At 37.9% G+C, this 12,622-nt stretch overlaps 1 protein-coding gene across 2 annotated transcripts; it reads left to right on the top strand.

Moving 5' to 3' along the window:
- The first annotated feature begins 79 nt into the window (after nt 1-79).
- Nucleotides 80-1,368, top strand: LOC111895392 (squamosa promoter-binding-like protein 13A). 2 transcript variants are annotated; one of them, XM_023891473.3, is made up of 3 exons: nt 80-404; nt 495-746; nt 828-1,368. In XM_023891473.3, the coding sequence occupies exons 2-3, from the start codon at nt 535-537 to the stop codon at nt 1,216-1,218; spliced, it is 603 nt and encodes a 200-aa protein (XP_023747241.1). In that variant the 5' UTR covers nt 80-404; nt 495-534; the 3' UTR covers nt 1,219-1,368. The 2 variants fall into 2 exon arrangements, with proteins under 2 accessions (XP_023747241.1, XP_023747243.1); XM_023891475.2 differs by having other exon boundaries at nt 80-746.
- The last annotated feature ends 11,254 nt before the right edge of the window (nt 1,369-12,622 follow it).

Genomic DNA, 12,622 nt, shown 5'->3' with positions numbered 1-12,622 from the left:
TTAAATATAGAGATTTAATGTCATTCTTGTTAATTATACCAAAAATGCATTAACATTATCTTATACACATCCAACTCCTTGTCTTTATCGTCTCTCTTTACAAAGTTATACACAAAACCCCAATAAAGAAACTCTACATATTACCATAAGTAGGAACTTCCCCACTACCATCGATTTGGAACTCTGTCCTCTCTGGTTTCGATGCATTATTCTTGATGAATTGCCATCTGCATAGTCCAAAATGTGCCCATGATGTGTTCGATGAAAGGTCCCAGAGAAGGGGACACAGCTTCACATGTTGCACCAACTTCAACTTCTTGGCTCTTTGTCTTTAACTACTACTCTCTTTATCCATCATAACCTTGTCAAGCTCAAAAACAAGACACTCTCGAATCATTTTCTACGTAAGTTCTTTAATCTTTATACATACATAATATCTCTTGATTTTGTAAATCCCCATCGGTCAATTTCAGTGTTTTCAAATTGGATTTTAGTGAATCAAGTCATTTACAGAGGCAACGAGTTAGATCATAGATGGCATTGTCAACTTCAGGATCATCGAAAAGGGTATGTTCGGAGATCAATAACTCAGTTCAGGCAGCCACCTGCGTCGTCGACGGGTGCACGGCGGACCTTAGAAACTGCAGAAAGTATCACCAGCGTCATAAGGTTTGCGAAGTCCATTCCAAGAGCCCAGAGGTTTCAATCAAAACCGAAAAGCTTCGATTCTGCCAGCAGTGTAGTCGGTATGCTTTTTCACTTCCCAATTTAGGGTTTTTGAGAGGTTGACGAATCAAACAATTTGTGATTACTGATTCCATTCACAGGTTCCATCCGCTAGATGAATTTGACGAAGGAAAACGGAGTTGCAGAAAGCGACTTGACGGGCATAATCGGAGAAGAAGAAAGCCTCGACCATATCTTTTTCCGGCGAATCATCATGGCACCGGTGTGGTACAGCCGAGTGGTCCACCGGTGCACACAGCCATGGCTTCCATGACCACGAGCTCTGTGTGGAGCCACTTGGACCATGCTCCCTCTCTTCTGTCATCTTCAGAGGCATCTTTTAGCCATGTGGTGCACCCTCCATCTGGTTCCTTCTCTGCAACAATAAGTTTGGAGAATGATTCTGATGCGGGGTGGGGTGGTATGATTGATACGACGTCGAATTATAATCAAGATCCTCAAGAGTTTCCTTTCTATTGGCGATATAAGTAATTGTTGGTTTTTGTTGCACAAGGTTTATGTTTGTACTTTAAGTTATTTAATAGTAAGTAAGTAGGTTTTAGATTTGTTCCGTACATGTAATTTCCTAGGATTTTAAGTTGTTAAAACAAGAATTTAAGCAATATTTTTTTGTTTTTGTCATACACTTACACAACCATACTCCATGGTTTGTGCAGCCCCTACATATATATACACACACATAGACATTCACATGCACAACGATACTTAGAAATAATAATGTGTTTTCTGTTTTTATTATACACATACACAACCATACTCCACAGCTTGTGTAGGCCCCGATAACAAAGTCACACATATATACACAGACATAGTCACATGAACAACCATACTAGAAATAATAACATATTTTCTATTTTTGTCGCACATACGAGTATACAACCATCTTGTTCATGCCTCCCACAACAAAGTCACATATAAACAAGTAAGATATTATAAACGTCGAAAAAAAACTATCCGTTTTACAAATTTACGATCAACATAAAAGAAATTCCAAATCACATTAGGCAGATGACTAATCAACTATTATATTATATCAACCAAAAAGTTTTTAGCGCGTGCTATGATGTATTGTCATCATCATTCATGACTTGAGGCCTATGATTCAAGCCTCGTTTAAAACATGTGTGAAATTATTAGTTTAGGAGTAACTTAGATTCGTTATTTACCTGTCAATTAAACTATTATTCTCAAATTTAAAAGGTTGCCCGATTAATATTACTACATGGAAAAGTGACATGCTAAATATGCTTATGTGGACCTATTACATGGACGACTGACGTGTCAAAGAAGCTGAAGTAGACCAACTACCTAAATAAATGAAACCCTCATTTGGACTGGTTTGTGTGTACAACAATCAACCATTCATCTTCCTCCAACCCCCAATCCATCTTCCTATAAACCAACTCCCACCATCACCATAATCCACCTTCCACCTCTTACCTCCCACCACCACCACCATCATCATCTACCACCCACCCTATATCCACTTCTTATCACTACCACCATTCATCTTCCTCCAATGAACACACCCAAATGAACACTAAATCTAAACAAAATCCAGAAAAAAAAAGAACATCAAATGATTTGAATTAAAAAAAAACAGAAAATGAAGAACAACGAAAAATTATAGCATATGCATATTCTTCCTTGAATACGTATATAGTTATACTCCTAAAACCAAACACCAAAAGCAAAATCAAAGAACCTAAATCGAACATCCAAATCAGAATAAAAAACATTGAAGAAGAACAATGGGAAATTAACGATATACATGAAGAAGAACAACAAAAAATCGAACCAAAAATTGATCTTGGAAGTCCACATGAGAAGAAAACTTATATATAGAAAGATTTGGTTGATTGCACGTATCACACCCCCTTTTTCCTTATACAAATCTTTTTAGAGATTTTTTTCTTTTAAAATATTACCAACTCCTCTGTTTGAGTTTAGTCACACCCGAGAGTGTGCCCAAATCCCTCAAACCAAGGCTTTGATACCAACTTGTAACGTCCCAAAAATTGATAGTAAAATTTTCATTTTAAAAACAATAAACCATACAAACGATTTGTTCCAAAACCGATCAAAGTAAATATATTATTTAAACATCAGAGTAAATATTGAAAATTGTCAATGCGGAAAACTCTGGTGGATGTAGTGCAGTCACGCCAAGCCCTTCCCTTTCGTACCGGAAGTACCTGAAATCATAAACATAAAACCATAAGCACAAATCTTAGCGAGTTCCCCAAACTACCTCATACCATACATACAATGGGCCTTTCCCGACAACCATCAAGCCCCTCCTGGCATCGTGACATACCCGAAACAGATATGTCAGTAACATGCGACAAGCCCCGCCCGTTATACATACACATACAATACATGCAAGAGTCACAAAGACATCTAGCATACTATAACATAATCCAATGGGCCGCCATTAGTGCCTTCAACCCGTAAGTACTATGAGAAGACTCACCTCCCAATCTGAAAGATCGTTGAACTGGACACTACTCCTTATGTCATCTCTATTGGTCGCCTATTCATTAGAATATGACCAAACTTAACTTATAATCAACATACCTAAAAGACCCCTAGTTTAACTTGGTCAAACTCCTGGTCAGAGTCAAAGTCAACCGGGTCAACTCGGTGAGTACACTGGACGCACTCAACAGGTACGCAGGGCATACTATGTGTTTGACCAGAGCCAAGGGGTTGACCACGTACGCACAACGTACCCTTTGGTACGCCTAGCGTACACGGCTGCCTCCCATTTTTCCCATTAAGAGCTTAATCCTTAAGCTCTTTCATCCAAAATCCAGATCTAGCCCTTAAATGATGTTCTTAATCATAAAGTTTACAACTTTATGATCTTGCATGGCTATTAAGTGCTCAATACCAAAAATCCTAACTTCTTAACTCTTTAAGACATCCTAGCTCATGCATGGAAAGAAACTAAGGCCCAAGATTATATTTTTATGGTTCCTAATAACTCCATAATGGATAAAGTTTCCAACTTTATCCATTAGAATGGTACAAACAACCAAGTTCTAGTATTTAAGTCTCAAAGGGACCAAAGTGTATCTTTTTCAACTTAATCCATTAAGTCCAAGCCTCCAACATTTAGATTTGAATCATTATGATGTTTAGATGGATAAAGTTTCCAAATTTATCCATAACAAGGTCACAAACTTTCAAGATCTAAAATTTATGCACTAAAGTGATCAAAAGGTCATAACATCCAAAACTAGCTAGATCTAACAAATACATCATCAAGATTCAAGCTTTATACTTCTAGAAGAAAGATCAAGGTGAACAAAGTCTAGATCTATAAGTTCCAATGCAGCCAACACTTCTAACGAGCTCCTTATTCTCCAAGATGCACCAATAACACTCCAAAGTACTCTAGAACACCTTTTTTTTCTCAAAAAAACTTAAACTGGGATTAGGGTTTTCAAAGGAGGGTGATGGAGAGGTGGAGAATGAGAGTGGAATGAGTTTGGGGGAGTTAAGGAGCTTAAATAGGGCTCAAACCACGAAAATAGGTTATGGGTTCTTATCGCGTACGCCCAACGTACTAGGGATGCCCAATACGCCTATCATACTTCCTATATGCCTAACATACTAGACTAAGCCCAAAACCTTCCTATCTTCTAACAGTCATAACTTCTTCGTTGAAACTCCATTTTCGACGATTTTTATATCCACAAAAAGGTATTGAGGAGCTCTACAACCCTATCTAATTACTTTTGACTTAAAACACATCAAACTAGAATCCTTAATTCATAAAAGCAATCTGAAACACCAATTTTCCCATTTTACCCTTTGACTCCAAAACACAAACCAAGGGATTGGATCACATAACCAATATTATCAACATCCAATAGTGTCTAAAACTTAGTCCCTTGAAGTCCAAGGCCTTTACTTGATCTATTTATTGTCCACAATCCTGAAATAAGAAACTTCACAAAACAAGATGTTACATATTGTAATGGTAATACTATTATGTAATGGTTAAGTTGTTTAAGATTAATGAAAAGGGTATTTTGTGTTTATTGTAATGGTAATAATAATATGTAATGGTTAAGTTGTTTAAGATCAATGAAAAGGGTATTTTTTTGTATTTGATTGTGTTTTATAGTGATGTATGAATCATGAAATACAAACCGACATATTTGTGACAAAGTGCATATAAGTCATCATAAGTGAGTAGTTATAGAGTTCCCAAACAATGCCAAATACAAGTGGGCCACTATCAAATTAAAGTGGCAAAATTTAAGAGTATTGACAAATTACAAGTGACAAAACTGCATATAAGGCATCATATGAAGCAAACATTCCATTCATATAAAAAGTGCCAACATATTGGCCAAAAGAAGTGGCAAATTACTAGTGACAAAATACAAAATAGATCATTCAAAAGTGCCAACATATTAGCCAAAAGGAGGAAAAATTACCAGTGACAAAATACAAAGTACTTTATTCAAAGGTACCAACATATTAGCCAAAATAAGTGGCAAAATACCAACCAATCATATCTAAAGTACCAACAGAACAAGAAATTTTTTTACTATAATCAAATTCAAGTTGTTAACTTCCTTTTCCCTTTCCCTTTTGCTTTTGATTTTCCACCACTACCACCAACACTTGGTCTTTTCCCTTTTTAGGTCTGTGCATTATGACCAACATTGTTACATTTGTTACATATAACTGATCTATAGGCTCTCAATGTAGTGTTACCTCTAACAAAGTCCTCCTTTTTCCACAGCTGATCTTTTTCTATTTATTAGCCTTCCTATTGTGATGGTATTTTGGAGGCAACAAAGTTGTTGGTATAATTGACTTCTCACATATGGACCTTCCGTTTATTGGACCAACTTTATAAGAGTACATATCTTTCCATGTCGATAACCAATAACATGGATGGACAAATGTTTATGGAATACCTACATCCTTATTATTCTCCTCATGTCCCAAATAGAAGCAACACCATGTTTGCATGGTATTCCTGTCAACTCCTACTTCTTGCACGTGAAACTTTGTTGACCCACATCCACAACACACTAGTCCTACCAAGGTCCAACAACTTAATACTTTCCATCTCCATAAAAAGTTGCAATATATTATCTTGCCTCATTCTTGATCTTTTCCAATGTTTTTGTTGATGTAGGAGTCAAAGGACCTATAACTTTCTGAATCTCCTTTTCAACATTGAAAATCTTCTTCATAATGTACGCTCTAATGTACTCAAGGAAATTAATGATTGGTGCATCACGACCTTCTTCTATCTTACTGTTGAAAGCCTCACATATATTGTTATGTGGAGCATCACAATGTGCTCCCCCTGAACATAAACAAAGTAATATGTCAACCTTTAAAATCTAATATTATTAGATAAAAATGACTACAATTAATCTTTTATACCTGTAAAATGGGAATGGGCCCAATATTGAGGAGGTATCTCTTTCAACCACCCGTAAGTGTCCTTGTTAAGCAGCTTCAGTTGTTCGATTAATTGGGAAACTATAGTACATTACACGTTGTGGCACATTCCCAAAGAAGATCTTTAAACACCTTTCCTTTCCATCTCAATATCATGTTTTCGTGAATGTGATGAAGATAGTGTTGGTTCTCTGCACAAGGAAATGGCTTTGCAATCGCAAGAAACACATCCTAGCAATAAAAACATGTATGTTAGAAAAACTTAATCACCACCCAAATTAATATAAAACCCGATGTTAAGCAGATTTGAATACCTTTTGCCTATCAGTTATAAAAGTGAAATCGGATTGAGTTTTCAAACCTAAATCATCACCCAAATTACTTAAAAAAACAAGTCCAAGAGTAAAATGTTTCTTATTCAACCACAACATAGGCCAAACGATATATCCATTTATTTCCATGCAATATCTATGATTACAAACAAAGTTACCGAATAACATAGGTTAGCTAGAAATACTTTCAATAAATAACAGATAATACAAAAAGAAATAAAGCTAGAAATAAAGATCTTACCATAGCAGACAAGATTTGGCCTGGATAAGGACCTTTCATGAAGGCTCCATCAAGTCCAAGAAAGTATGTTCTTCCTGCTGCAAAACCCCTCTTCAAAGCTCTGATGCAAACATAGATATGTATGAATGTTCTTGTCTCAATGGATGGATTTGCTTCACTTTCAACATCAATTTTAACTATAGTATTTGGGTTACGTGTGTCGCACCCCTGGACTAGAGCGGTGGAAACGCCCGGAGGCGGGTGACGTCATTGTGCAGTATCATAACAATTGGATATAAATGAAACATAGCAATCCAAACATCATACATTGATAAAAAAAAAAACTTACATTTTTTTTACATATTGTTCATGTTCTTGTAAATACGCAAAAGAGACAACATTGAAGAAAGTTCCAAATTTCAACAAATGATCTTGAATCCCCATGTCACTGACCTGCTTATCGATTTCTTGAGAATACAAGTCATTTGAAAAGCGTCAACATAAAATATGTTGGTGAGTTCATAATCATTTTGTATAAAAATCTTTGGTAGTTGGTGAAACCAGAAAATCCCATATTTTCTTATCAAATGGTTGTGAGTCCTGTTTCTAATCAAGTATAATTGCATGTGTGTTTTGGTTTATCGTTTTTCGAACTCGTATAAAATTGTTTTTCCCCATAAAATCCGATATTTTCTGCTGTATAAGATGGTGGTCATAAAACTCTAAGACGGGTGTGATAAAAGCTTCGTTTATAGTACTCAAAACAATAGTTGTCTATAATTGAAAAGTGTAACTTGAGAAATTTTCTAAAAACATATTGTTATATTCTTAGTGAGTCGTTATAACCATACTAATATGACGGAGTGCCTGTTCTGACGTTCTTCAGGCTTCGGTTTTGTTTGAGACATTTGTCACCCTAGACTGGCCGATCTAGCTGTAGCAAACAACAAAGGTGCGGGGTGTCCACCCGTATAGATCTATACACAAATTCCCGCTCCCCCTCCAAGAGACTTTGGTTATAACTCTTACAGGATTTTAAGCATACATTACTATGTATATATATAGGTGATGGGTTTTGGTCCTAAGAACATCCTATGTGCTCATACAAACCCTAATGCTGGGATCTAGGTTTCTCTATTGTACATGCAAGTTATCCAAGACTATAAACCCTAATTCTACCATTCAAGGAATCATATTAACATGAGAATAGGTTTAAGATGTTACCTTGATTGTTATGTAGCAATAACAATCCCAAATCTCCTTGTATTGACTTTAGAAAGCTTAGAGTCACAATTGTCACTCCTTTAATGGTTCACAAACACCATAAGCAAGAGGATGAAGAGGAGAGAGGATGGAGGCTGCCCAAAAACGTCTACAAACCCTAGAGGAGTCTTGTCCACGTTTTTGGTCCTTTAGGGATCTATATATAGTGAGGCTATTAGGGTTATCTAACAAGGAAACCCTAATTTGGATGCTTAAGCCCTAAGCAACCCATAGACTCCTTTAATTAAGGCCTTGGACGATTTCCTTATGGGTTTCCCCATAGAATTCGTCCACCCCTTAATACAAGGCAATCCATTGTAACGCCCGTAGATCAGGGCTAGTCAATTTAGAGACAATAAGAGTCAAAAATGACTTTTTGATAGAAGATTATTTAGGATGAATAATCCTAACTAAGTTGTAGTATATGTTACAAGGTTTCCGTACATATAAGGAATGCCGAAATCCGAGTTATAACGAAGAAGTTATGACCTGTCGAAGTTTTACGGCAAAACCGGCACGGCACCGGGAAGCGTAAATAGTGAATTTACGATAGAGCGAGATTTAGCCTTATCAATCTAAACAAAAGTTATAGATTATGTTAAAGATAAGAGCGTCAATAAAAAGAACGCCCAAATCTGACTTCGTATGAGGAAGTTATGATTTTTCTAAGATTCGGCTTAGCAGTGCACGACCCGAAACTCGAATTTTAGTTCGAGTGGTTTTTGGCTTACGCGACCTAAATGAGAGTTGAAGGTCTCATTAATAGGAACTCAACGGTAAAAATATGGACGAAAACGGAGTTCGTATGAAGGAGTTACGAATTCTTCGCGGTCGTTTAACAGTCTAAACGCCTCCTACTGTTAAATTTGAGATCGGTCAAGATTTAGCCGACGGAGTCTAAACGAAAGTTGTAGATCTTGATTTTACCTACGCGTGGATATAAAGAACGTCAAAAACGGAGCTCGTATGCGAAAGTTATGATTTTTCTAAGTTCGAAGGCTAACACGCGATAGGGGTGACGTGGCACCACCCAGAGTTTGACACGTGGCACCAGCAGAAAGCCGCCACATGGGCCAACTCGGCGAGTAGGTGTTCCCTACTCGGCGAGTATGGGCCAACTCGGCGAGTAGGTGTCCCCTACTCGGCGAGTCCATCAGATATTTTCACTATAAATAGGATGCGAGGGTTCAGGGTTAAATTGCTCATTTCTTCTCATCTTTGCGCCGAAGCTCTGCATTTTTACACCCCGAAGCCCCGGTATCATACTCTAGCCCCGAGACAAGTCCCGAGATCCCGAAGATCCCGAGAAGCGCGGTTCCCGAGTCGAAGCTCTGCCCGCGAAAAGTCGATTTTTGTGAAGATCTTCCAGATCTGCTGAGGATTACTACTCCTATAAGCCGTAGTGCTGTCCGATCATCTTCTGATCAAGTGAGTGTGTAGTTATTTCTTCTAATACAATAATACGAAGTATTTTATATAAAAATACGTGCTATGTGTATATATTTGGTTGTGTTATGTGTGAATGAGTATTCACTCTCTTCTATCTTACAGATCTGCTTATTTCTTTATGAGATATGTGTTACGTGTGTGTGCCTCATCTGTTATGTGATATATGTGTTGATTAAAGCATGCTATACAGGTTTTCTTTAAACTATGTATACAAATGTATATTTTTGTCTACTAATATTGTTGGGTAGAACATGGGTAGATGGGTTAGTTGGTGACTATGGAGTTAGCGCCTGCTGTTAGATAAACCTTGGTGACTATGGAGTTAGCGCCTGCTGTTAGATAAACCTTGGTGACTATGGAGTTAGCGCCTGCTGTTAGATAAACCTTGGTGACTATGGAGTTAGCGCCTTTTGTATAAACCTTGGTGACTATGGAGTTAGCGCCTTTTGTATAAACCTTGGTGACTATGGAGTTAGCGCCTATTGCATAAACCTTGGCGACGATGTGACTTCGTGCCTATTTGATGAACCTTGGCGACTATGGAGTTAGCGCTTGTTAAGTAAACCTTGGCGACTATGGAGTTAGCGCTTGTTAAGTGTACCTTGGTGACTATGGAGTTAGCGCCGCTTGAGTAAACCCCGACGACTATGGAGTTAGCGTCTTATAACTATGGATTTAGTACTCGATAGATAAACTTTGGCAGCAATGGATTTCGTGCCGATTCCTTAGGAATAAGTGAATGAAGGATAGTTGGTTCTTAGGGGGAAACCTTAAGAAGATGATGGAGATGGGTATTTGAGTTGATTGTTTGATAATTGAATATAATAAATGTATTATTGTGGGTTGAAAACCCTATATGCTCACCAGGCTCCCAAGCCTGACCCACTCAGTTTTCTTTTCATTACAGGTAATGACACAAGAGTATAAGTCGGCGGACTTGACGAGAGATTTTGGATTATAGATCAGTAGTTGAATAACTATTGTAAGGTCTATTTTATGTTGTTTATGCTTTTGGTCTGTAACGAACATGACATCCCGAGGTTTTATTATTTAATAAAAATACATTCTTTTTGAGAAATGTTTTGATAAAATGGTTATCATATTTTATTTTGGGGACAAATTCCGCAACCGTTTTCTTTAAACGATCACTCTGATTTTGAAAACAAAGCATAAACAAATCGGTCTTTTCTGGCCGTGAAATTGGGGATGTCACAGTTGGTATCAGAGCATTAGTTTAAGCGAACTAGGAATTTGTAGGATTTCTAGACTTAAACTTAGAATGCTAAGCAATGATTGCGAGTTGAGTGTGTCCATTATATTTTAGGTAGTACACCTAAATTGACACAGGCACTATTTTATTTTAGGAAAGTTGCCTAAAATGCTTTTGCGTGCTAAACGTTTTGTGTGATAGCTATATTGATGCTATTATTTGTTCGGATCTATGGTCTGTTGCCGACCGGATCTGGAAACCTTATGTGTATAGGATTCTAAGCGTACGTCTACGATATTAGAACTAGCATATAAACGTTTCGGAGTGATAAGGATGATTTGAATATCTATCGTGATTAAGGATCTAATTTCACCATATTCGGTGTATAGGTCAAAAATGGTGAGAACGAGGAGTGGAGTTGGAAATGCTGATGAGAACAGGAATCAAGTACCAGTAATTGAACAAATACCTGTTGTGGCAGCAGCGCCTGAACCAATGACAATGGCCGGAGTTCAAGTGATGATCCAGGCAATGTTGAATAATCAGATGGAAGAAACTAGACGTCTGATCAGACAAAATCGTGAGGAATTGTCAATTCGAGTAGAAGAGCCCGAAGTAAATGGAGGGCATTCTGAAGGAGGAAACTATAGTGGGACCGTCGGTCAAGCCAACCCACCAATAGTTCGCCAAAACAACCAGGATAGAGGAAATGATGGACGTGGATGCAAGTACAAGGATTTCATGGCATCCAAACCACCGTGTCTTTCTGGGAGCCCGACACCGGTGCAAATCATGGACTGGATCTCCGAGATGGAGACAATGTTTGAAAGTTGCGAGTGTAGCAACAGACAGAAGACCGCTCTTGCAATCCCTCTGCTAAAATCTGGAGTATTGAGCTGGTGGAAGTTACTGGCTGGTTCAATGCCTAAGGGGGAAGCTAGCAAGATGTCTTGGGAAGAGTTCGTGGGGCAAATGAAAATGCAATACTGCTCTGAGCAGGATCTTCTGGAAATCAACAATGAGTTTCAGAATCTGAAGAAAGGAAAATTGAGCGTTACTGAATACGCTACGAGCTTTACGGAGAAGATGAAGCTTATTCCATACCTAATTCCGACTGAACTTTCCAAGGTCAACAAGTTTGCCAATGGATTACCAGCGGACTTTGGTCCGATAGTCAAACAAGCAACCACTCTGAAAGCCGCCATCTGGGCAGCCAAAAATGTTGAGACCCAAATAAAAGAAAAGGGTCTGGAAAGGGCTGAAGTTGGAGAGAAAAGGAAGCGTGAGGGATCTTCAATAATCGATAAAGAAAGTAAATTCTCGAAAACTGGAGGAAGAGATGAGGCTAAGTGGTGTGAGAAGTGTAAGAAGAGACACTTCGGGAAATGTAGCGAGGAGATGACTTGCTACAAATGTGGGAAGACAGGGCACTATACCAACAAGTGCGCACCTAACAAGAAGATGTGCTATAGGTGTAATGGAGAAGGTCATATTTCTAAAGACTGCCCACAGAAAAACACACCTCCACAACCAAGGGCATTCAACATGTTCCTCAACGAAGCAGAAAGAGATGGGAGGATTAAAGGATGAAGACTTCATATTAATATATAAAGTCGGTAAAGTCTGTATCAGGAAGCATAGCCTGTTAGAGGCATAGTATAGGGTGAACTTGAACTTTTGTGTAATAGTTTCAAGAATTAATATAAATCCTAGTTTTGTTATCTGATGTGTTGGATGATTATATGATTTATGTATGGTGACTTGGTTAACTGCGAGACAATACTTGGGACGAGTATGAGTAGGTGTGAATGGTAGTAGAGATCTATACTACCGGAAGCACAGGACTCACGCTTGGATCAGGGGAAGTCACAAGGTTATCAAGAAGCTAGTAATTGATTCTGATTTATTCAAGTATGTCATTACCATTGTTTCGGTAATGTCTAGAAAGATAGTTGTTATTCCGAC

The sequence above is a fragment of the Lactuca sativa genome, chromosome 4, assembly GCF_002870075.4.
Source record: "Lactuca sativa cultivar Salinas chromosome 4, Lsat_Salinas_v11, whole genome shotgun sequence".
In the NCBI taxonomy this organism is placed as follows: Eukaryota; Viridiplantae; Streptophyta; class Magnoliopsida; order Asterales; family Asteraceae; genus Lactuca; species Lactuca sativa.
This window is presented reverse-complemented; position numbering and strand designations above follow the sequence as displayed.

Bases quoted from the DNA above. Each gene is read 5' to 3' on its own strand.
- LOC111895392 (XM_023891473.3), top strand. From the start codon at position 535: ATGGCATTGTCAACTTCAGGATCATCGAAAAGGGTATGTTCGGAGATC. The intron at 747-827 runs GTATGCTTTTTC...TTCCATTCACAG, and splicing joins TTCTGCCAGCAGTGTAGTCG to GTTCCATCCGCTAGATGAAT.